Source organism: Chenopodium quinoa, unplaced genomic scaffold, assembly GCF_001683475.1.
Source record: "Chenopodium quinoa cultivar QQ74 unplaced genomic scaffold, ASM168347v1, whole genome shotgun sequence".
Classification (NCBI taxonomy): domain Eukaryota; kingdom Viridiplantae; phylum Streptophyta; class Magnoliopsida; order Caryophyllales; family Amaranthaceae; genus Chenopodium; species Chenopodium quinoa.
In genome coordinates this window covers 4,708,739-4,734,947 of record NW_018744626.1, presented here as the reverse complement: position 1 = coordinate 4,734,947, position 26,209 = coordinate 4,708,739, and the positions used below count along the sequence as shown (strand labels likewise).

The following is a 26,209-nucleotide window of genomic DNA, read 5'->3' as shown; positions in this document are numbered from 1 at the left end:
ACGTAATTCTTATTTATATATAATAGCAATTTATTATTAAAATGTACTCCCTCCGTTTTTAAATACTTGCTCCATTTTCTTTTTTCGGCCGTTTTTAAATACTTGCTCCATTTTTTATTTTAATTTTTTTTATAATATTTAATTCATTTCTACCACCTAATGGACCCAACAAGAGTCATATTTTATTCATTTCATATTCTCTCACCTTCAATTTCTCCACTATTGTTTTTTTACAATTTTTTATTCTTTCACCAATCCCACTACCTCCATATTTTATTAATTTCGCCAATTTCTCCTATGCGCATGGAGAAATGAAGCAAGTATTTAAAAACGGAAGGAGTACAAGTTAAAAATAGGTTTTATATAAACCGTGCATCGTACGGGTTCTAACCTAGTTTGTTAGATTTGTTGTAATCTGTATTTTATAATATTACTTTTTCAAAAAATTTATTATTGCAAAACTAGAGATACAAATGGTTTTATTCATACATCAGAAACCGCACAAAACACAAATATATATATATATATATATATATATATATATATATATATATATATATATATATATTCCAAAATTGGTGCTAATTATTGTGATTATCTTCAGAGTCTGAATCTGAAAATTCCATTTGATAAGCATCTTTCGGTTCAACGTCAGTTATTGAAGGAGGAATTTCTCCGGTTACACTGTTCCTTCTCCGATTTCTCCACTCCTTAGGGATCTTTTTCTGTTAAAAAGAGTGTAAGATTATTAAAAACTGAACCATAAATTCATAGCACCATGAGCGGACTTGTCCGAATGTACATCACATCATCTCTTCACAACCATGAATTGTAGGAAAAAAATACCCACATTACGCAATAGCAGAATGTAGTAGTAATGCTTCAATTCAGACCAGTATATGCTAAACAAAAGTAGGCAGTTCGATTAAAAGTCTGCTAAATACAACATAATAGGCTAGCTAATACCCTTGTTCTCCAATAAGTAGCTAAGAATGAAATGAAACTTTGAGGCAAAGCAAGAACATTTCAGACATGATTAATAACAAAAACAAGTATTCGCACAAGTTAACAATACTGTTAAATAAGGCACTAGTTTTTTTTAATTATTTATTTTAATTTTTTTAGTCATGGTGATGCCAAATGTCGTTATGATTTAACTATTATGTAACTTGTCAAAGATTCATAAACAGAGATCATATCTGCTGGCTGCTGCAATTTAAGATTCCTAAGCATTATGAATATAACTAGGGCTTTGTTGTCCGTACGAATATAACTAGGGTAGAATCCCAAAAGAACTCTCACCTTGGTATTGGTTTCTTGCCGCTGACTAGAGTCACTTGAAGGAGTTGGCTGACTGCGATGGAGCCATATTCCACCAAATGACAATAATGCTCCAAGAAGTAACAATGGACCAATCCTTGGATCACCAGAAAGATCACGAAACCAAGCTATGACTCTTCCAAGTTTATGTTTCATTCCATTCCTAGTGGAAAGAAATTTTTCACCACTAACGAACCAAAGGGGATCAGAGTTCTCGGGAACAAGCTCAGGTGTGTTTGTTCTCTGACAATTTAGATGACATTTAATCAGCAAAACAAAAATGGAAAAAGAAAATTACAAAGCAAGACATCGTCAGAGCATTGAGCCTGTTAAAATTAAATACTAAATAACACCATACTGAGAGAACAAAATTTCTAAACATGTCAACATGCATAGAATCATGTAAATATGCATGTCTGTGCCGCTGTGCGCTATACAAATGTCCAAATGCACCAAACAACACTATTACAAAGGACAAAAACAAACTTTACTTACATAGAAAGGAAGTTTTGCTGAGTCACCATCTTTGATATTCTTTGAAATCCATTCAATAATCTGAAGTTAGATAAAATAATAAGTATGTGCTGAAAAACCATTGTTCAGAAGAAAAAGGATGGAACTAACGGCTCTAATGCCTAGTAAAGATAGTTCTGGGACAAATAAACTTCTGAAATTAACACTTATGAGGCAGACAAATCGACCTGTAAAGGCTCAGCGGAGCCATTGTATCGTGCTACCAGTTGAGACACAGGATCTACATCATCTTTAAGACTGTCCAGTAAACTTGAGGGGGATCTTTTATCCTTAGGATCTTCAACGGAATCATTTCTCATGTAACGCACCATAACCACCTGTGGAGCATCTTCAATGCCTCTTCTTGGACCACAACATTCCAAGCTAAGCTCACCACCAATGTAGAACATGCACAAATTCTAAGATCAAGAAATCACAGCAAGCATAATTATAATTTTTAAAACAAATATATATATAGTAAAAATAATACAAAAGGAAACAGTAAGCATAACTATACTACTTCATCTATTTCTTTTTAGTTGCATCACTTTAAAATTAGCAAGCTCCTAGCCAATCAATTTTTGAAGACGAGAGAGATAGAGAGAAAGAAAAAAGTACTCATGTGATGGGAGAGAAATAGAGAGAGTTTATTGAATAAATATGAAAGAGATGCATCTAAATGAAACTTTCTAAAAAATGATGCATCTAAAAATCGGAGGAAGTATTGTTATAATTTGATGTAGTGAAGATACATTTCAAAATCATGCATAGGTACCTGCATATACAAGGCCAAAGGCTTATTATGATTGAAACTAATGAGTCACGGCAACATTATCAAGTCAGACTTGAGTGTGACGGGAAAAAAAAATCGCAGCTGTTGGCACACGTGCCCAAGTTGACTGCTGCACTTTATTAATCAGAGGGAGTATTCCCTTAATGGTTAAAGCTTGAATTTTAAGCTTCCTTTATGCTCTTTTTTTCATTAATTTTATTTATTTTTTTTTTGCAGGATTTGGTCGACAACGGCTTATTATATCAATTAGACTATTACATGTGGTAGAGAAAAGTGATTGTTCTACAGCAAGAACTACACTTAACTGAATGTCTGACAGACAAGGGCTTGTTGCAAAAAAGAAGTATAATTTCAAACTAATTTTTAAAATGACTACTATAGAGCTTATTATACTAATTTTTAAAAGAAGTATCATCCTATATAACCGTTATGAATGGTCTATAGAGCTTCCATAATCATAATAAATCGGTCAGATCTAGTGGGTGTACAACTATAAACCCGTCACTATCAAATGAAGGTGACACATAGTAAAATGTACCAAATACCAATCGATGCTCCCCCCCCCCTCCCCCTCCCCACAAAAATCAATAATTAAGTATTTAAATCATAGCATACAATTATAGTGAAACCTTGATTGTGGCACTGATAATATATGCAGTATCTTTCCCAAAACCTAATCACAAAGGACTTAGGGAGGTTATCATACAACTGGACTTGCAAACTATAAGTTGGGAGCTGCAACAAAAATTTAATGGAGAAGTGACGGGACACCAACCTTTTGTACCTCTCCATCCATCCAAGTTAAAGTTAATCGCTTCTCTTTAAGTGCAATTGCTGCATGTGCTGCCAACTCATTGGAATGGGGTGCATCCTGATAGCTCTTTTCTGATAAACTTTGTTGGGCCCTGCGCAGAACCTAAAGCCTCAAAATAATTCAACAGTCAAAGTCAAAAAAAAAAAAGGAAAAAAAAAAAAAAACAATCAACTTTATCGATTGAGATAGTGCACAAACACAAGTCATGAAACATCGTTTATTCGTTTATTGGAGAAGTCTATTATAGAAGTCTGTTGGACAAGTTCACATTTCACAATTATATAGATATACAACTCAAATCAAACAAATTGTAGGATTCATTAAGACAGGAAAACACATTGAATATACAGTGGTCTGTGGATTTACTATTAGGACAACTCAGATTCTATAAAGACAGCAAAAGTCTTGCTAGCAGCATGCAGATAAATTAAGTCTTTGCTTAAACCATGCTTCTCTTTGAAAATCTATACTTTTGTTAATTTTCTCTATTATCTTTCGCTATCAGGAAATATACTAGTCTCCCTGCACACATTCAAAAGCCTATTAAACTAGTAAGATCCTCTTGATTGAAAAATCTTGACTATTCTCTTCAAATGAAAATTCCAAGTGAGAGGATGAGAGAAGACATTCCGCCCCAAGAAATTACATGAAATTTCAAGCCTATACAGATTTGAAACAAGAACTTATGTGCTTGTTTTCAGCCCAAGCCTCCATTTTTCACAATGTATTTGGTAAAAAAAAAAATACTAGTATTTGATTACAATGGTTAGTTTTTCAAAACAAATGTAGAAACATGGGCTACAGGAAATTTCTTTCATTTGTTCAAATTTGTTGCAAACAGCACGAATCTCATTTTACGTTACAATTTATAGTTTAACAAAGTTTGAAGCTTCTTTAGAGAGATGTACATTGATTAGAAATTAAAAATATTCATGAATTACATCCTTTCTTTTAAAGGAAACTGTATTTATTGCAAAGTGGACAACTCACCTCACGCATTTCATTCATTTCTGGGCTTGGCCTTCCAATAACGACTACACAATACCAAATCGTAGTACTTGCCCCTGCTCGGGAATAGCCACGTGAATCGCAACCCAACTCCACTGATGTCATGGTCCTCAACTGTGGAAGTTCTAGAAACATAAAATATTCAGCATCAGGATACCTCATATTACACCTAGAAGAATATTCATTCAAGTATACAAAATTTACAGCATATATCACAAACTAAGCAGTGTAATTCTTATTGGAAAGATTTTGCAGATATATTGGTAAATCAACAAATGAACTATTGAATATATAGATTCTATATGTAGTTCAATCATGAGCTTAGAAAGATTGGAATTAAGACATAAAAGGGGAAATACAACTTTAAACAACAATGTTGACACCTTCTCATTAAGTGTATTGCTATTGGCTAAACAACTTATGGACAAGCCTCTCATAAAAATTGTTACAAATACATACACCACCACCAAAACCTAAAAGAATGAAAAAGGAAAATAAACTCTGAGCAGGAGCATTACCGTGCAGTTTATTATCTTCCATTACATCCACAAACCATGAACTGTTTACAGCCCCTGCACGATGATAAGAATGAAGAGAAATGATGGTAAAAGAAGCTGTTTGAAAACTAATAATCAAATAACAGATACGAGACAGCAGTAGAAATTGGTATATACCATAAAACACCAAAGGTTTGGCGCCCGGATCCCTCAAAAAGACAGTGGCCGGAGCTGATTCCACATCATATCTGTAATCATCAATAACAATTAAAAATACTTTATGCCTATAGAAAAAAAAAAAACACAGAATAGCTGGAACATCAGATCGGTACCATTTTATAGAGTAACAATAGGTAATGCGAGAGTGTCCCAAGTGCAGTATAAATGAGATTTCGATATAAATGCAATATATTAATACATATCTCTTAAATCAGCCCATTAGCAGATATGTAGCTAATGAAAGAAGAAATTATTGTTCAGAAAGGTTATAACAACACATAAGACATTAAAAAAGCCACTTCTATGTAATATGCCCAAGATGCTCAGAAAATGCAGACTTGGACTGGTATTATACAGTTAAAAATACACCCATCATAGCAGTGGCTAAACAAACATTTTAAATTTGGGTATGCAGTAATTAATACTCCCTTAGGCTATGTTTAGTTCACCTTATTTTTGCTAATCTGATCTGAAATTACTTTTCTGATTGGAATTATTTTTCTGATGATATACAAAAAGATTTGATTTTCTTATTTGACTCCACTTGTACCTTATATGTACGCTAATCTATAGAGATAAAATATATCAAATGGGATCTTATTAGATTTGTATTAATGCGTGTTATCCAAATATGTACTTTTCATAATTTTTAAAAAAAATCTGCTTGACAGTTGACACCAATCCTCAATCCCCAAAGCATTTTTTCAACAAATGGGCAATTACACTAGTTACAGACTAACCACAAATCTAGAGCTCGGTATCGACCACAGAAGTAAAAATATAGCAAACTCCGCAAAGTAGAGGCTTCAGTCATACAAACAATTTGCCTAAATTTGGTACAAGGGCAGAAGCACATACATAGATGACCAATAGGAAAATTCATCTTCCCTCCAAAGAACACATGCAAAGGAAGCATAATCCTGATAATTCCTGGCAGTTTGACGCATGAATGGTGTTGCACGCATTCCTGTGTCCGAGAAGAACATGACTTTTACCTTGAACCAAAAACAATATGCAAAATAAGTCCAAATTAAGCCATCAATCATGTTCATATTTAGCTAATATAATACTCAAACGTCAGAGCACAAAGTACAAGTATCCAATAATCTACAAGGATCATCAAGAAGCATGAGGCGCACATAGAACAATATTTAAGCAGACCGTATTCAAGCAGCCTCCATGATGGGAGGCCTTACCTACAAACTAAGGAAAGCATGCTCACATTAGAATTCTGTTATGATTTAAAATGCATTTTTAGATCCAATCAGAATCTTATTAAAAAATTAAATAAAAAGGAAAAGAGCATACCTTATTATAACTACTCTTAGCCAGAAATCTTGGTCCCTAGAAATAGGAGAAATAAATGGTAAGAATACAACTGTTCAAGCACATAACAAAAGTAACTAGAAAAATATACTAGCATTTACAAGTACAAATATATATCACTGAAAACTAAACAACCTCATTTTATACAAACATAAATACAGTGTGTACAAGCTTAATACCTATCCGATCTCCAAAAGATTGACACAACATAGGGAGATTGGATGCATATGACTTTCAAAGCAAAAAACTGGATCGTTTAATTTTCTAGACTTATCAGTTATCATGAAGGCAAAGATGCAAAAGTTCAATCCCTTTACCCATTGGTGGGATCCTCTTCCGAGACATTGGAGTAATGTTGATGGTGATATAAAAAATATACTGCGGAGTAATAAAACAAGAGTTGCCAACACTCAAATATCATATACTACGTAAATAGTACCTCTGCTTTGAAAGTTTTGGACAACTCCCATTGTCCATTTCAGAAAGTTACTAACTTACCCTTCTAGCCCCACAATACTTACACATATGACATATGCACTCACTCTTTCTCTTACTTTATCCACTATCTTAAACCCATTTACCTTTTTCCACATACTCTCTTACTTAATCTACCTTTTTCTTCACTCATTTACCACATCAACACTCTCCAATAGCCTTAATTTGCGAGCAAACAGTAGATGTTAAGAAATTTCATAAATGTATGTAGTACGTGTTTGGATATGAACGTTTGAGCTCTAAACACCTTTCAAATTAAGTTGTACAGAAACTTGTTTTTAAAACTCAAGGATGAAGCTTTAAAAAACAGATTAGAAGTATTTTTCAGAATTGGATAATGGAAATTAATAAGGAAATCTAAAGAGAAGAGGGGGGTGTTCCTTTCAAGAATCTAAAGTGCTTGGATTCCTATAATCCCTTTTCAAACGATTTTCTTATGACGATTCATGTTAGTCGACCCACATCATTTTTGGACTAAGGCTTGGTTGTGGTTGTTGTATTAAGTGAGGCATCAAGACAAACACAATACAAGAGATAATGATTGAGACCTTCCTAGGACTCAAGGCACAACAAAAATCATTAAAAAAATAAAACTTCTTCAGTCACTCAATGAAAAACCATATATGCGAATTAATGTCCTTTAATGCACCATGATCTAATTTTTTTTATAAAAAGTACACAAATCATACTGTACTAACAGATTTATACCACAGAGGCAGAAGATGGAAGGGCACACGAATCATACTATACTAATCAGAGATCCATGTCACATGGGCGGAATATCGAAGGGAACACAACCTTAAACCCCCTAACCCTTCCAAATTGAATCCGTATCACATGGGCAGAAAAGGTAGGGTACGCGGTTACGCCACACTTTTCCACTTACTGACTCTCATGTTTAATTTTTTGTGGGCACTGTAGATGCATATCAGATATCACATCCTTTTTTTTTTAATCAGCAAACTCTATGCTGATGGACCATGATAGGTATTTAGTATCAAGTTGGAAATCTTTTTAGGTGGTATACCAGTTAAAAAATTAAATAATTAAATAAACAAACATGAGAAGCCGTCAAACATCTAATTACAATGAAAGAAGATCAACATACCAATGTGTCCTTGGTATAATAAGGAATGCGAGGTAACTTCAGTATCATTACTGCAAACCAATCTGTAACTGCATCAACCGAAATATCTCCTTCATACCTAACAAATATATTAAGCTCATGATCCAATGCGAACAAAAAATAATAATTACAAATGCTAGGCATATTACTCCAACAGAAAATTTAACAGCACTTGAATAATGAAGCTTCGTAACAACAGAGCACTCCTTTTATTTGTCAAACACTCAAACATACATGACTCAGAACTTACCTAATAAGACAGCTGGAACTTTTACACCCTTGAGGAAATGCAATCAGAGAAGGAAGACCTGTAAACAAAATAGGTAAGAGCCTAGAAGAAAAACATAGATCCAGCTTGAGAGTTCAAAGCATGACTAACAAACAATATGTGAAGACAGTGGAACTCTAACTCTATAATTCTGATAGAACCCATAAAAATAGCAAAAAGAAACTAAATATATAGCAAAGAGAGACTAAATGTTAGACTGAGACTTGATAAAATGATAACTAGTACAACGGCTAAGTGGCCCCACCATAGTGAGTAGAAGCTGCAAACATTTTGGTACCTTCTCCACAACATGAGTCAGCTTGATGTTAATGTGACATGTATCTATCGCAAAAAAAATTTAGAGCATATCCAGTAAAGCTAATTTCGAAGCCATGACTTTACAAGATTATTGTTTACCATTTCGGAAGAAAAGTTGCCCTGTTGCTTTCTTCTCTGCAAGTTGAGAGGCAAGTTTGATATTCCCGAGCTCCACTACACCAGTATCAATAATCTCACCCAGCAAAGTAGCTGCTCATAATGTATGGAGTCAAAAATTAACAACGCAACTGCTTTGAAGTATAAATAAAATGACAAATGTTATTAAGACAAATGTTATGAAGACATACTGCATCAATGTCAAACAATCAGACAACAGTTTCAAACACATCAGACAAGGAGCATGTGGAAAAATTACTGCACAATTAGCTAAAAATGAGATGTGAACCCAAATTTGAATGTCAGGAATTTGCTTTTTGTACGGCCAGCTTACTAAAGGCAGAGTTCCTCAACAACACAAGTTTGCAGACATGGAAAACAATAACCAGCATTCAAACTAACATCCAGGTGGCAAATTTGCCAAGCCAAAAAGATATGTCCATGAAATAAAAATTAAGAAAGTTTTTGTTTTTTTTTCATGTGCATGTGTGCTGGTGTCAAATGCATGATGTCAACAAAAAATTTGAAGGAGCTCCCATTTTAACATGATTAATCGTTTGTCGAATCTTGCAAGTGATCAAAGGAGTTGAAACAATGGTTTGTCTTTCTCGAACAAATAATTCTTTACTTACTGTTGACACCGAAATTTTTGTTAACTTTTAGGTGTCAAATGGGTGTAAATAAGGAGATAATATCAAAAAAATACAAGAATAAGATATTATCGTTATAATCTCGCAAATTATTTTATAATTATTTCCTCTCTACTCTACGACTCTCTACATAAAGAGGGTTATTTCTAGGATTTCAGGAGGCTTAGATGGAATAAGTCACAAAGACCCCATCTCCTCCCTATTCCAAAACATTGTAAGTACATAGTATACAAGGCATCGTACTATAATGCTAGGAACTGGGGACAGAACAGAGCATACACAATCACACACAGGATAATAGAAGGCACAATTGATATGATGTATTGATAATCAGAGTAATTAACCAATACAACTCTCCTTCTTTCGAGAGGAAGGATTCTCTCCAACAAACTTCACTCTAATCAATATTCAGCATGATCCTTATTCCTCCTAAAATGAGGCCTATTTATAGAAAAACTCTCATAACAAACTCTAACTTATTCCCCAAGCTACCACTAATAGGCTATGATTAACATACCCTTCCCCAAATATTGATTCCTTGCATATAAGCACAACAAAACCCTAGCCGTTGGAGAGAGGAATCAAGAGAACTACGAGGATTGTAACCCACAAAATATCATTCAAATATTATATTTTCTTACCTCTGCATTTGTATATTGTAGGTTTGAATTTTTATGGCTTAAACTTACATCTCTTATCTTCTATTTTATGTATTATAAAGTATCCTTATTCCTAAACAATGGGTGCAATGATAAATATGATTGCATATCATAATATGTTCAACTTCTTCCCCAATGAATCAATAAGAGCTTCAAAACACCAATTAAGTCCATAAACCGTGGCCAAAAGATTGCAAATAAGACAAAATTCATTATTTTAATGTTTGTAAAACACATCCTCAAACTAACAAAACCTCTCAATCCAATGCTCAGAAAGCATAGGATTACTAAACAAGTTCGCGATATGGATGCTTATCCTAAAATGTAGTCATTACATTAAGACCTTTCCAATCCACGTTATGATTGGGGCAACAAGCATCAAACATATCAGTCAAAGGGAGGGAAAAAACACACACACACACAAAAAAAAAAAAAAAAAAAATAAATAAATAAATAAATAAAAATAAAAAAAAATCCAACACCCTGACTGAATTTAGTGCAAAATCCATTTGAGTTTAACCAAAAAAAAAATAATTCATACTTGAAATGATGACTTAATTTCTAAACCAAAGCGAGTAAAATAGTTTTCCTAGGTCAAATATCAAAACTTTAGGGTTCCATTGATGTAATGAAGAAAAATGTTAAAAGGCCCCAAAGGAGTGACAATTAAATTCAAAATTTGGCTATAATAAAAAGAACCATTCTCTAAGCTATCATGAAATATTGCTTCTACTGACTCAAGAATATTCACACGTCACTCACTGTTCAAAAATCACCACAATCCCCCTAACTATTAATAGCCTCAAGATAAGAAAATTTAGCCTTTAACTTGAGCAAGCTCTACCCACAAGGAATTTGCTGGTTTCTTTCTTTTCAGGTACACATCAACAACAAAAGGCCAACAGAGCCATCTCCGCATTCCACCATCAGCTACCACCCAAGCCAAGAAAAAACCAACTTAACCAAAACAATGCTATATGACAATGGGATGGAACCCAAGGGCAAATGAGTACGAGGTGATTAATGCGACTCTTACAGTCTTATCTCTTACTTTTCTTCATATAAGTGTCAAGCCATCAATGCTTGCACAAATCAATTCTCTTTTTAAATTTATATCCATTCAGCATCTTTTTCTTAACTACAGACTACAGAGTACAGGCCCAACCAAAAAAGGTAACAGCATGTTTAGGATGAGCATTTATATTCCAAATAGCAAGAAACTCGAGAAAAAATTCCATAATAAAAGAGTTAAGACTTTACAGAAATTCCACCAAACAATTTGCAGGGGGATCAACCTCAATAAACAGTAGTACTTCCAAAAGGGAACTACCCCCAGCGGAAACGTTGGTAAGAGTTTATAACAACTCGCTTGATTTGGTCCAAACCTTAACTTCCTCCAGAAACATTCCTAATGCAAGATATAATAAAACTGCAACATAATATATGTTCATCAAGAACGACAAAGCAAAAAAGCCTAGCACTATATAAAACATTTAAGGCACAACAATAATTGCTTTTGTCCACTTTAAATAAGACAATAATCATGCTACATGAAATTTTACAAACTGAAAGCAGCATAGCAGTAGGAAGGCATGAGATTTGTAATGTAGAATGAAAGAGAATGGTAAACTAAAGTTACTAAGAGAGTGATTACCTAAAGTTATCAAAGACAGTAATAGCCTAAAGCTATTAACCTATCATTCTGTAGCCCTTTTTGCCATTGGTAATCAAAGATTCAAGCTTTCATCTTTTTTTTTTTTTTTTTTTTTATTATCTCTTTTTATTCAATTGATTAACAAAACCAGAAAGTCAATCTAATACAAGGAGCAAGACACAAATTAAGCTTTATTGTAATTAACATTTGCTAGACGTACTACTTATTCTTGTTAAAATCAAACCACCTCAGACCTGAAACAGTGAGAACAGACCAGACTTTATTTCCGTCTACTTTATTACAAATAATTTTGAAGTGAGTATTAGATAATTGGCAAATACACATTAATAAGATTCTAACAAGACCCTATGCAGCAATTTGTTCTAAGACTTGTCATCAATTATATAATAGGCCGGGCCAGATATAAATCTAAATAAGTTCAGACTAGAACATTTTCTTCTAGGTGAGAAAAAACAAAAAAAAGATGTAAATTTACAGGCAAAGTTTAAAGAAATATCTAACCACATTTATAGGCTAGAGGTTTTATTTATTTACTTTTAAGCAATAGCAGTGTATAGCAACTTAGCAGTTCAAAGATCTAAACATATTTTGTATAGAAATTATGACAGTAAATAAAAAACTATACTGCCTAAAGAAAAACCCCTTTTTCTTCTTTTCTGTAGGCATGGATAGTGAGCAATATAAAAAATTTGAAGTAACTCAAATATTTAAATCAAAAATTGATTAATCAGTTAATCTTACAAGTCAGCATCAAAGAGGAAAGTGAACATGTTCTAATGTATCAAATGGAAAGTTTACCAATTTTCTTCCATTTGCTTGAAAATTGTTTGCATAAATTGCTCCCGTTTGAATATACCTGAACATAAACTAATATTATGTCAGTAAAATCATGGAATTACACCAGTGATCTAATTTTCTCACATTGTATAGCAGATAATGGATTATGGAGTAGATAAATTCATCATTGACAATAGTTCAGCTTTGTGTTATAAAATTATAAGGGACTAATTCAGAATGGCCCAATAAGCTTCCTCTGCTTTCTAATTGCTGTGAAGGGACAAGGTCAGCATCAATCTAATTTCCATACAAGTAGGTAGGATTGTAGGAACGTCATTCAGGCACTCGAGTATTATTTACAATTACAATTATTGCCAAGAATTTATAGGCAATTCTATTAGAGTGCATACATGATAATATTTCCCTTGAGTGAGTCAGGAGTAAGGACAATGCAGATGGAGGCTATAAGAAAGTAGGGAAAGTAAATATTTGGTTCCCATCAGTAAAAGTACAAGAGATAAGGCATGCCGGGCTACCAGCATACAGGCAATCACCAGAATTAACCAAGGCCTCTGACCCCCTACAATTGACTGGATATCTCCAGAAGTAATGGATTCAAAATCAATATCATGAGAGTCTGCATAACAAAATCATCATTGGAGTCAGTAATCCATATTCACTATATGGCATGTACAACAGGAAGGCAAAGGATAGACACAACTGACCTGTGGAACCAACAAGTAAAGGAAGGTTCACTGAGGAGTACACCTTATTAGAATTCAGCTGCAAAATGTTTTCCAGAACATGCTACAGCCAGAGATAATTTTAGTGTAAGAAGAAAAACAATGATCAATCCAAAGAATATGTATACAAATACAGGATACCTACTTGATGCTCATCAATACCAAATAGGTCATAGTCTCTTTTCCATAATGGATCAGTAAGCAACTCATAAGCATATCGAATCTGCAAGAAAAGAACGCATACAATGAGAAAAGCATCATACCATTGCTCGGGTTTGGTTTTAAAGAACAAAGGCATAGATTTAAGCACGAATGCACTCATTCGACCAATAAAAAATACTCTCTGGAAATAGACAAAAAATCTTACAAACTTATTGTCCCACTAAATAGGTTGTTAATTTCTCCTCTACTTTGCAGAGTTCCAAGACCTTAGAGCACTGCCATTCATGAGGGAGAAAAAAAATAAATAATTTCATTCTCTCTACCAATTATCTGACTTCTCTCACCCAATTTACTCATGGTCTTTTTGGTGATTATTTTTCCCTTCCACTCATGAGCAAAAATTATAAAAAAAAAAAATAATAATAAAATAAAATAAAAATCACTACTCTCTCTCCTACTTTTCACTATACCCACCATATTTTCTCACTCCTACGAATTAACCATAATCTATTTATTAATTTAAACAAAAATAATAAAAATTTCAATATAATCACTAATAATACTCCCTATGTTTCACAATGAACTTCCCATATACGTATATCGATGCAAACCTTTGACCGTAAATATCTTTAATCTTACACTAGCAAATTTTTAAAAATTAGGTATTAATAATGTACTCACCAAGACTAATCAAACTAGACCTCCTGTGACTATGTTCTTATATAGAGAGAGAAATTTGAAAGATTTCCTCTCTTTTTTAAAGTCAAAAGATTTCAAATGGGAATATCATTGTAGGACATAGGGAATAGTAAGTAAAATAAGTTACTACCTCTATTTCACATTAGTTCCAACTTTTGGGTATTATTTATAAAACATAAAAAATTCCAAAGTTGCAACTAATATGTAATGGAGGTAGTATTTACTATTCTACTAATAACAATTACAATAGTAATAATAATTTGGTATGGAGTAGTAGATAATGGAGTAAAGGAATTTTGTAGAGAATAAGTGGTTTTCGAAAGGAATGTCAAAATATAGCAAAATGAGAGTATTTATAGAGAGAAAATAAATTTATGTCTGATGGTAATTTTTTTTTTAAGAAAACATTTTAGTAACTCAAATTAGCCAAGTAAAATTTGAAAGTAACATTTTAAAGCCAAAAAATCATGGGACATGTGGTGCTCACCCCATAAGCATGCTTTAATTGTTTTCGTATTCTTTTTTGCTTTTTTTAACCTTGCGTGGAGCCCCTTCCTTTGCACTGTAGCAAAGAAAATCTCCATTTACTCGTGAGGATGCAAATTGACCATGAGTATGGGAGTATTTATTTTAATCACTTACTTCTCATAGGCAAAAAACTGCCTATGAGTGAGAGTGCTCTTAGGAAGCCAGTTAAGATTACTGTAAAATTGTAGTTCTATTAATAGCATACAGAAATGAGCCAAACAGCATAAGACATTAATCTCCTTAAATTGTCTCTACTAACACCTCCCCCCCCCCCCCCTCCCACCCCATAGAAAAATAAATAAATTACACAAAGCCTTACATTAATAAGATTAGTCCAGCTGCATGAACTAAGAGTATCTATTATGACCATCCACAAAGATTCTCTTACTCTATTCACTTCTATCCAGTTCTACATGCTCTTCCAGGCACAACATCCAGTAGAAGTCTCACATGCTTATAAATATAGCTAATTCTCAGAATATCCAAATTCCTACTCCTATCCGTATTGGTATTTCCCAAAGGTTTTCCCAAACATCGATCTAAACATATACATGTCTACCACACCCATCTTAATATGTTCCTAGTTTAATGCCAACATCGTACCTATGTAATAATGCAAATATGATTGTCAATTGATAGATTTCTTTTAACCTTAAACACATGCTACCATGGAAAAAAATCGCAGTCGCGGTCGCGTTTGCGGTAACGGACACGTTGTCGCGGAAGCGGCTTGTAACGGTCAAATAAAACGGAACGCGGATTACACGGCGTTATTTTTTTCAAAAACTTCACATAAGCCATTTTTTGAGCTTTTAAATTCTTTTTTTTATAATTCACTATTTTTCCATAAGTACTTTAAATACAGCCCAATATATGAAATATGGCATTTATAAATTATTTGAATATTATTTGGGCTTTATTTTTTGCTACACTCAAATAGAATAAGAGCTACAGTCAGCATAATATAGTACTCCAAAGTCCAAACTAATTTTATTGAAAGAAAAAGCTAATAAAAAAATTAAACAAAAAGAAAGAAAGAATTGAGAGAAGGCCACGTGATAACAAAGGTAAAAAGGTAGAAAAGAGAATACAAGCAAGGACCAGCCACACCAGGAAGGAGAGAGAAAATAGAACCTGCAAATAGCCACCATCGGGAAAGAAATCTGGGCGGAGTGAAAACTTCTTTCAGCTCACCTAATTCCCACGACTTAAAGCCCCATTCTCTTTCTTCCTTTTATAGCTAGTCTAGTTGTTAATTAACAAATGTAGGGTTTTATTTTCGAACCTTAGATCTAGAAATTAGGTTGAATACGGATCGATTTTGTGGGCATATATGGCTTTCTGTTCTTCGCAAGCAGTGTGAAGATTGCTTTTCTATATTTAACGGCCGCTACAATTATAGAACGGTTATATAACGCCGTTCAACCGTTCAACCGTTACGTAACGGCCGTTGCGGCGAGTTGGGTGTGATTTTCAATGCGCCGTTATATAACGGCTTTTTGCGGAACGGTAAGTCTCAAACCCGTTACAAAGCGGCCGTTATATAACGGAACGGCCGCTTTTTAATTCCATGCTTATAGCATATCCTTTGTACTCCTCTACAAGTCTTAACATTTGTTCTCACATCAAAATCCACATCCTTAACTAGTTCAAAGCTATGTTACATGGACTCGGGTATGTGTGTTGGACATGGACACGTGTCCAAGTGTCCGATTCGTCAATTTCCAAAATTTTAGGACACGGGGACTCTGTCCTGTATTTGGACACGGGTGCGGAGACACGACACTTTTATTTTTTGCAAAAAAAATTATACATTACAAAATATTTTAATACTCATAAATTTTAAAAATTAAATTTTTATATCATATTCTTGTAATAATAATTATATGATTACTATTTCTTATAATTATTCTAGTACTTTCTCTAAAATGAATTTTTTACTGCTGTAAATATTGGGTAATGTAACACATAAAAGTAATTTTGGTTAAAGTTAGTAGTCAAAAAGTCAAAAGAAAAACAAGTGGTATTGAAAATGACATATGTCCTATACCCATTACCCTACCCCCTACCTTTCTAATAGCCCCACTCATTTCCTTTTCCTGCCTTTCTCTCTCTCCTCCTCCTCTTTCCTTTTCACTTTCTGGTTTCAATGGAGTCAAAGAAAATTTCGCACACAGGCCTAAAGTGTCCGAGTGCAAATAGCCGAATCTGACACGAATTCCGTGTCCGTGTCCGCGTCGTGTCGTGTCGACACGGACACTTTGGGATTTCAGCCGAGTCCGGTGAACATAGGTTCAAAGTAATGTATAACTCTCTTCCAATCCTTTCATCCTTGCAAATTAGAAACTACAGCCACAGTAACTAATTGGGTGAATTGGCATTATTTCTCATATCCTTTCTGCTTCACAAGTTTATCCCTATTCTCATCTCCATAAGGGTTGATATATCAACTTCAACCAGGATGCCTTAGCAATAGGCAATTTAATATGGGTAAATTAAATTAAAGAAACCAATTAAGAACAAATATCATGAATTTGAATTTGACTTTGAAAAAGTTAATCGAGGACAAGGGGGAAGTATAGCATAACAGTTTTTTTTTTTGTTATTGTTTAGAGAGCCACAAGGGCGGGTTGAGAATCGATCCCAGGATTCTCTATCTGGAACCACTTGAGCTATCCCTCACTCTAAAATATAGCACAACATTTCAAGAAGCACTAATTAACAAATAATATAAAGCAAGGAAAGTGAAGTGAAGACATAATAACCTTGATAAAATCATTAGTTGAGGGGGCTTTGGCACCTGATTTCCTGAAAATTACCAAAATGATTGAATAAAATTAAAACCTAAATTCCCAATATTACTAAAAAAAATTATTTTAAAAAAATTATAAAAATAACATTTGTATATAGCACCAAGGGCCAGGTCAAAAGTAAAGAAAGTTTCTATAAACCTTTAAAAGAATCTTTAAACTACTTCAACTTCTCCCAAAAATAAATAAATAAATAAATAATAATAATAATAATAATTAAATAAATAAATAAAATAAATAGGTAAGATAGTGATATGTAGAAGTTATAGAAAAGGACGTACTTTTGGTTTTAAAAAGCGCGCCTCCTGGGAAATGGGCTTTAGTTAGGTGGAAGGCGCGCCCCTTTTGCGCTTCAAGGAAAATAACTAAGATTAAGTTATAAATTGAAGAATGATCATCATTTTTTCAAATTCAGACTACCTTAGCTTTACATATATCGTTATTTAATTTATTATGAATCTTTTTAATTGGTATTAAGTACAATCAAAGTAAAAAATTAATTTGAAATAAATATTTAAGTATATGCACCTTGCATACAAAAGGCGTGCGCCTGCGCCTTGCGCCTCGGCCTAGGCTGCAAGGACCATTTGCGCCTTGGTTCGCCTTGCGCTTTTTAAAACTAAGGACATACTAATGAGTGAATAACTTAAAATCTACCGATAATACGTCAATTGGGACCTAAATAATCAAACCATAATTTTTTACCTTTCCTTAAGACAGCAAATCATGTTACATTACCATAAAAATTTAAGTCTTCTTATAACATTATATACATTTAATACACTTCATAATATCTTTCAGTACACACACATGTCCAAAACTGGAGTGGAACTGGTTGGACAGGAAAACTATGGAAGATTCAATACACCCCACTTAAAATGTTCTTTTCTTACATTTCTTACATCTGTTCCAATAAGCACTCTCTCTATAACTCTTCTAATTGTGTATCTAGAGTAGCACTAATTATATAAAAGGAACAAAAACAATATCCTAGTAGATTATATAATATATTAATAATACTACCTCCGGTCCAAATAACTCGCAACTTTGGAATATTTTATATCTCACAAATAATACCCCAAAGTTGCAAGTAATTTGGACCAGAGGTAGTATAACACTCCCTCCATTCCTTTGAGTTCTTTAGTTCTTCCATTTTGGTACATTTCTTTGAATACTTCTTCTCACTTTGCCTTTTTTGTCTCAAAAGATTTCAAATGAGAAGAACAAAAAGAATCGGCGGGAATAGTATTTTTCACACGGTAAATATAAAATAAAGTTGATCATTCATTTGTTCGATTCTTCTCAATGTTAATTTTTTAAACTAAATAATGCATAATTTTCACGTATGCATATTTTAATATATTAATTAATGGTCAAATATGTGCATGGAAGACAATAAAAGACCTAAGTGCCTTGAACTTTTGGTAATGTAGGGAAAATTTTCATAGTTTATTACTTCTTCCATTCCACAAATATTGCAACAAGGATGAAATTACACATCCTAAAGCACATTTTAAATGTTAAATATCTATAATTATATAAGTGTAAAAAGTACAAAAAGTTGATATTGTGAAAATATTTTACAAGACTAATCTAACAAGACCCCATATGGCTATATTTTACTTTACGCATTAATCATAATATGTGGTCAAACAAACGCGATGAATAGTGTTGTTGCAATATTACTAAAATAGAGGAAGTAAGAAACAAGCTTTACTTTAACTAGCTTTGTTCTTTTAAGTTCTATCCACTTACTATAGATATGCAAATTAGCAAACATTAAAGAATGTGAGTGGATGTAAGATAGCAGAGAGAGAATGTAAAAAAAATGGGGTTGTTTAAAGTAAGAGAGTACAGATTTCTGGGTATGTTAAAGAATACAGCAAAATTAGTAGAACAAAAAACGAATGACCCCGAATGGAAAGTGACTAGAATAAAAAATAATAAATAAATAAATAAAAGAGTTTATACTATTGTAAAATTAATATAAATGGAATCAAACTATGAAGTGAATGAGATTTTGTCAATTTAAAGCAAAATTACAATAGAGATAAATGACTAAACTTTAAGGTTGATACAACACAATATTTGGATATAGAGATCAATCAAGGATAAATTAAGGCCCCGTTTACCTCAACTTACAAAAATAATATTCAGTAAAAATAATTTCAATTCAGTAATAAGTACAGTTCAGTAAAATAAATTTCAATTTAGTAAAAATAATTTATAATTTCAATTTAATAAAAATCAGTAACTTTAAAAAAGAAATATAATAGAAATTCAGTAATAATTTAAGTTTAGCAAAATTAATTTTAGTTCAATCTAAAATAATTTCAATTCAACAAATATAAGGTGAAGAGAACGAGGCCTAACTACCAAAGTCAATTCTATAACTTAAAGATAGTAGTTTAATAAAATAATATTCAAAAAATGCAATGAAGTGGGAGCAACTAGTGGTGAAAGGATAAATTCTTCAAAACAACCTCATTTTGGCACTTATTTTTTTTTTAAAAAAAATGTAATTATCTTAATTTTAAAATATGACTTAGATGGTTGGAGTTAAGAAGATATAAGGAATAGTGGAAGAGTGGGATCATGGAAAGAGATATTGAGATTGTTTTTCCAATTAAAAACCCAACAATCCCTTGATCGTGAATGATGAGTCATGCCAAAGCTAGGTGTCAGGAAATTTGGGGTAAATCAAGTTTTACACTTTCAACTGTTTATGCTTAACAATGTTACCTAATGCGTTTATATACTTCAAGGAAGGGGCAAAAATTAAACATGAGATGATTAATTATTCAACCAAGAGTTACAACAGTTGCAATTAGTAAAGAAGTTACTGGTAAGTGCATAATTGTCCGTATTTTTATTCCTAATTTTATTATTTTAGTCCTTTTTAATATATTAAATTGAGTTATTGTCAATATTACGTTTTTATGAGTTATATTTAACAACAATACATTTTAATTGATAATTGAACTTAATAGTGTGTTTGATGCTTATTAGGTGACATGGGCTAAAATGAAGCAAGTTAGTGTTGGCTTAATGTGCAAATAAAGTCCACGAACGCTTTTCCTCAATTTCACCTCACGTGGGAGCCAAGCTAAATCCAAGAGAACAACTCATCTTTCCCCTCATTTCCTTTCCCCGGTCACGCACAAGACAGAAGAATCTCTTTCTTCTTCTTCTCCTTGCCTTATTCTACTATTCATAACAATGGAAAATAAAATCAAGTATATTCTTTTCCCCTTTTAACTCTCAATCAGTCCGAAGATTTGCTGCAAAATATTATTTTCTAAGATTACAATTTTATATTATGGTAAATTTGACAATTAATTGCCATATCACTTTCACCCAATTTTGGGATTTACTTTTGGGATTTCCATGAAATTCGATACCAATTGTATAAATTGGGATTGCTTCTGCCCAAACACAACAAGCGGAACCACAAGGGTTGTACAATCGAGTTTATAGTACAAGGGTGATGGAAAAACTACGGTATTGAGGATTATTGGAGGCGAGTGTTCGAAATCAGTGGAGGATCGAGTGTAGCGGCTACCTTAGTATACTCCTGATTCATAAGGTTCTCCCTACTTTAACCCTTAATAATTTAGTTTATTAGATTAAACTTATTCTATTATACTTGTTGATTGGATGTAATTTTGTCTTTGATTTTTCATGAATTTGGTCACAACTATTGAACGCTAACTTTGCAAGTATTTTAATATTGAGTTTGATATTTATTCAATTCATATGATCGTTTGTTTAATTTGAAGGTTTAATCTTTGTATGTGTGATAGTATAAGATTACGCCTATAAAGTTATTAAACTAGCTAGATTATTGTGAGACGTGGTGTTTGATCGATAAAAGTTAGTTGTTTATTGGGCTGGTAATATTTTAGCAAGATTCTAGTAGTTCTAGTAAGCAAAATAACGGATAGTACGCGATGGAAATCCGGCAACCTAAATGATAAACTGAGTATTGAATGAGACTAGAGGAATGGAAATAAGAGGTTAAGTCGAGTCGAATTTAAACTATGTTGGTTACTTGTTTATCACTTGTAAATATTAGACTACTTATAACTTGGTTCGCTTACTTTATGGTTTATGATCCTTAAACACCCCCCATCTTATGCGTATAGTGTAAAAATTATCCCTTTTATTCTTCTATATATGAAAAGGTTTATAGTTGTATTATATGTATTATTATTTTATCCTTATATTACTTGTTTATATTTTTTAACGTTAAAGATAGGTTTTTAATTTTATACGCTAAACAACATGTATCGATTACTTACCTTGATAATGTAATGATGGTAGGGCCAAAATACGATCAATTATTGCACAAATAATAGATCTTAGAATCACGTAATTTAATTGGGACAATTTATTGAATAAAGTGCTTTAAAATTACTTAAGTAATCTATTTATGGTGATTTAATGTTTATTAAACATATATTAAATTTTGTCCTATTTTGTTTGTAGATGAATAACACTAACGAGAGCACTAATTTACCACTAAAACTGAAAACAAAATTGAAATTAAGGAACTTTGAGGATGGGGAAATGGAGTTTAGAAACATTCTAAAGAGCCACCAGCTTGAAACTTGCCTTTATATCCCAATCGAAAGCATATTTACAGGCATCCGATGCAAAGAAATTCAGGAACCTTATTTTATCATCTATTCCAATCCGTTGCGCTAGAAAATTTGTAAACTATGAGCCAACCTTGCTATACAATTGCTTATATGCTGCATGTAGAGTTCGTGTACGACCATTAGGCAAAGATATCATTGATGAGAATGTCGTGGAAATTGTTAACTCGATCCCCAAGATCGACTACTTCTAGACTTACAGCGTTAGGTATAAGATTTATATTACACATAGTAAGTCGGTTAAAATCCATGGTTGAAAATGATAGAATTGTTTAACCGAATGGATATCTTAGGGAGACCTTTTGATGATATGTTCGCTCATGACACCAAATTGTATTCACTCCATGTTGGTTATGACATTGTCAAGCTTATTCATGATGATAAAGGCTCTACAATCAAGCTTGTCTACTTACTTGTGAAGAGCACCCGAAGAAGGATGTATGCCATTATTACTATTGTGGCAAGTGGTCATACCACACGCCAAATTGTCCCCATAACATAACATTCTTGTAATGGAAGTCAATCTTACTTCCTCTTCCACATGGGTATTCGATACCGGTTGTGGTGCTCACATTGTGAATGATATGCAAGGTTTAAGAGTGAGTAAAAAGCTAGAGAAAGGAGAAATGATGCTTCAAGTAGGAAATGAAGCAACACTTGCTACATTTGGTATTGGAAGTTATGAGTTAAAATCCCATCTGGTCTCGTAACTTCCAATACCAAGTGCAGCAATTGTTGCTCCATTTCCTACTCGAAGCATCATTTCTACCTTCGCTAGCTTCTTACTCACTATTAAAACCTGCACATCATTCACAATGTGAGCACCACAACCGGTATCTAATACCCATGTGAAAGAGGAAGTAAGATTAACTTCTTACGATGAGAATGTTAGGTAACCCCTTACCTTCCATTTTAAAGTGCATATTATGGGGACACAATGGTGTGTGGTATGACCACTTGCCGCAATAGTAACATTGGCATACATTCTTTTTTAGGTACTTCTTAGAATGATTGACAAGAAAGTCAACAAGTTTGACTTTTGAGCCTTCTTTATCATGAATAAGCTTGACAATGTTATAACCAGCTTAGAGCTGAGCTAATACAGTATGGTGTCATGAGCGAACATATCATCGAAAAGTCTCCCTAAGATATCCATTTGGTTAAACAATTCAATCATTACATCTTAACTGACGGAGTAGCATGAGTTTCTTGGCCATAAGCTTTCCATGAGTAATATAAGTCTCATAATTAACACAATCATTCCAAGAGTAGTTGGGAATCAAGTTAACGATTTCCACGAGCCACGACATTCTCATCAATGATGTCTTTGCCTAATGGTTGTACACATCCTCTATATACATCATATAGGCAATTGTATAGCAAGGTTTGCTCATAGTTTTCAAATTTTCTAGCCTAACGGATTGGAATAGAAAATAAGATTAGGTTCCTGACTTTCTCTGCATTCGAAACATATTTTGAATGCCTTTCAAGAGTAAATCCAAGTGTAAATCTGCTTTCGATTGGAATATAAGCTGAGTCGAGCTTCAAGCTTGTGGCTCTTTAAAACGTTTTTAAGCCGTTTCCCAATCCTTGAATTTCCTTAATTTTAGCCTTGTTTTCATTTTTAGTGGTAAATTAGTGTTGTCTTAGTGCTATTCATCTACAAACAAAATAATGCAAAGTTCAATATCTGTTTAATAAACATTAAAGCACCATAAGAAAATTAATTAGGTAGCTTTAAAGCACTTTATTCAATAAAATTATACCAATTGAATTAAGTGATTCTAAAATCCTTTATTTCTGCAATAATTGACCAATAATTAACCGAACTTTGGCCCTACCATCAACCATTACATTTTCAAGGTAAGTAAACTCTTTACTAATTGCAATACTTAATTGAATAATTAATCATCTCATATTTAATTATTACATTTTGCTTCAAGGTTTTAAATACTTTAGGTAACCTCGTTGAGCATAACCAATTAAAAGTGTAAAACTTGATTCATTCTAAATTACCAAAGATAATAAGTGACACCCTACGGAGGCAGACCCACCACTCACGATCGAATGGTTATTGGGTATTGAATAAGAAAAGTAATCTCAATTCCGGCACTTACATGGTTATCGGGTATTTAATAAGATAAGTAATCTCAATTCCGACACCTAGATTCATTATGTTTGAGATTAATGAACTCTAGTGCATCATTACAAATATCAATAAAACCTAGCAAGCATAATCTACTAAAATATAAATAAACAAGACATAGTATGGCCTCTAATCCTAAGAAAACTAATAAAGCAAACACTCTCACTATGGATCTCATCCACCTTGCTCCTTAAAGCAACTCTAATGGTTGTAGTTAGGGAATAGCTTGCAATTTCAGTGATTTTCTAGCTACTGGCTTGACCATTGGAGTTAGAAAACTCAATTAGCTTGGAAAAGCAAGCTAATTTATTTGGAATTAAAGTTGCCAAAATAAAATGCTCATTGCACCAATTAAGCTCTTTTTATGTATTTTCTATCCTACAGCTATTATTGGAGCAAAAAGTGGTTTAAATGATAATTAGCTTAAAAACTTATGTGGCATGGCAAGCTAATTGTTAAATTAGCTTGCCATTCTTAGCAACCTATAACTCTCTTCTATTTACAACTTAAATAAAATAAAATTACAAAAATACTTAATGATATCCAGACCATATTTATTTTAATATGAAAAGATACATCATATTTGGAGGAGTAAAATTTTTTAAAATGACTATACGAAAGGATCACTTTTAGTTCATGATAAGGGTGCATTCTTCATTGCCAAGTGCCAACAAGTCCTAGTATCCTACCATTATGATTAGGGTGCATTCTTCATTGCCAACAAGTCTGTCAGCAAAGGGCCGTGGTAGCAATTCAAAAGTTCATTTTTTTTAATAATAATAAAAAAAAAAAAAATTTGAAGGCAACATCAACAGAGAGGTGCACCTCGATCGACTTCAACAAAGTGCGAATTTCCAATCGTAACATTCGTGTTACTGCCGTTACGATTGCGGGAGGGTGTTAGGAATATAGGAAAATATATTATTGTGATATATTTTCCATATAGATCTTATGATATTATATTTAAGATAATAATATATCTTACTGATATTTTAATATAGATTTATGGAAGTTTATATGATAGAGTTTATATTGTGTAAGTTATCTTTTGTAGGCTATAAATAATAGCCAAGATCATCAATACAATTCAAGCTCTCATAAATATTTTAGCAAAGTCCTACCATTATAAATAGGGTGCATTCTTCACAGCTACCATTGCAGGTTTAAACTACAGCATTATAATATCCAAACCCCATCATATCTCACTAATATCACAAAAGCTATGTTCTTTAAACTCAACACATCGACTATTCAAAACAAAAATAAACCTAACAAAAATTCATCAATGCAATATTGCAATTAACAATCAAATTATACACAAGTAAAGTTTCTAAATTCATGAATAACAATGTAACATAAATCATAATTGTATTGCATATAAATCGAGGAAAATTACCAGTTGGAAACTATATTATCATAAGCCTCTTTCACTTCTTCAATCGAACTAACTCTACTGATTCCAAGAACTACAAAAATTCAAATTAAAAACCAAAAAATCAACAAAATTATAATAAAATTCAACAATTCGACGCAATTCAAATGAAGGAGAGAGAAATTAAGTACCTTCGTAATGAGAAGGAGGGAAAGCGGTAGGAAGAAAGAAGATTTGAAAGACGAAGAAGAGAATGAAAAGCGTCGCGGGAATCCAATAAGCTTTAATTAGCGACGAAATTGGGGGTTCGGAGGGTTTTTTCGGCGCTTTTTCTGTAGTTGAAGATGAATTAGTGGAGGAACTTTTCTGGGAATAAGTAGGGTTAGAATCCGCCATTGTTGAAGGTCGGAGTTGCGAAGTAGAAGTTGAGAGAGTTCACTGGAATCTCTGTTTCTGGAGACAGTGATACAGGATTCGTTGCTTCAATTTGGGGTTTTATATTTCCAATAAAAATAA

General features: G+C 33.0%; 1 protein-coding gene across 1 annotated transcript; it reads right to left on the bottom strand.

Moving 5' to 3' along the window:
• Nucleotides 1–575: 575 nt before the first annotated feature.
• On the bottom strand, nt 576–26,209 carry LOC110700619. Its single transcript, XM_021878177.1, has 20 exons — nt 25,885–26,209; nt 25,718–25,787; nt 17,473–17,515; nt 13,464–13,541; nt 13,301–13,382; nt 13,130–13,212; nt 12,597–12,654; nt 8,797–8,907; nt 8,362–8,419; nt 8,094–8,190; nt 6,473–6,508; nt 6,023–6,159; nt 5,123–5,193; nt 4,967–5,020; nt 4,431–4,573; nt 3,402–3,542; nt 2,022–2,252; nt 1,816–1,875; nt 1,303–1,563; nt 576–725 (listed from the first exon to the last, which is right to left on the bottom strand). Exons 1-20 carry the CDS (start codon nt 26,087–26,089, stop codon nt 582–584), a joined length of 2,163 nt encoding a protein of 720 aa, XP_021733869.1. The 5' UTR covers nt 26,090–26,209; the 3' UTR covers nt 576–581.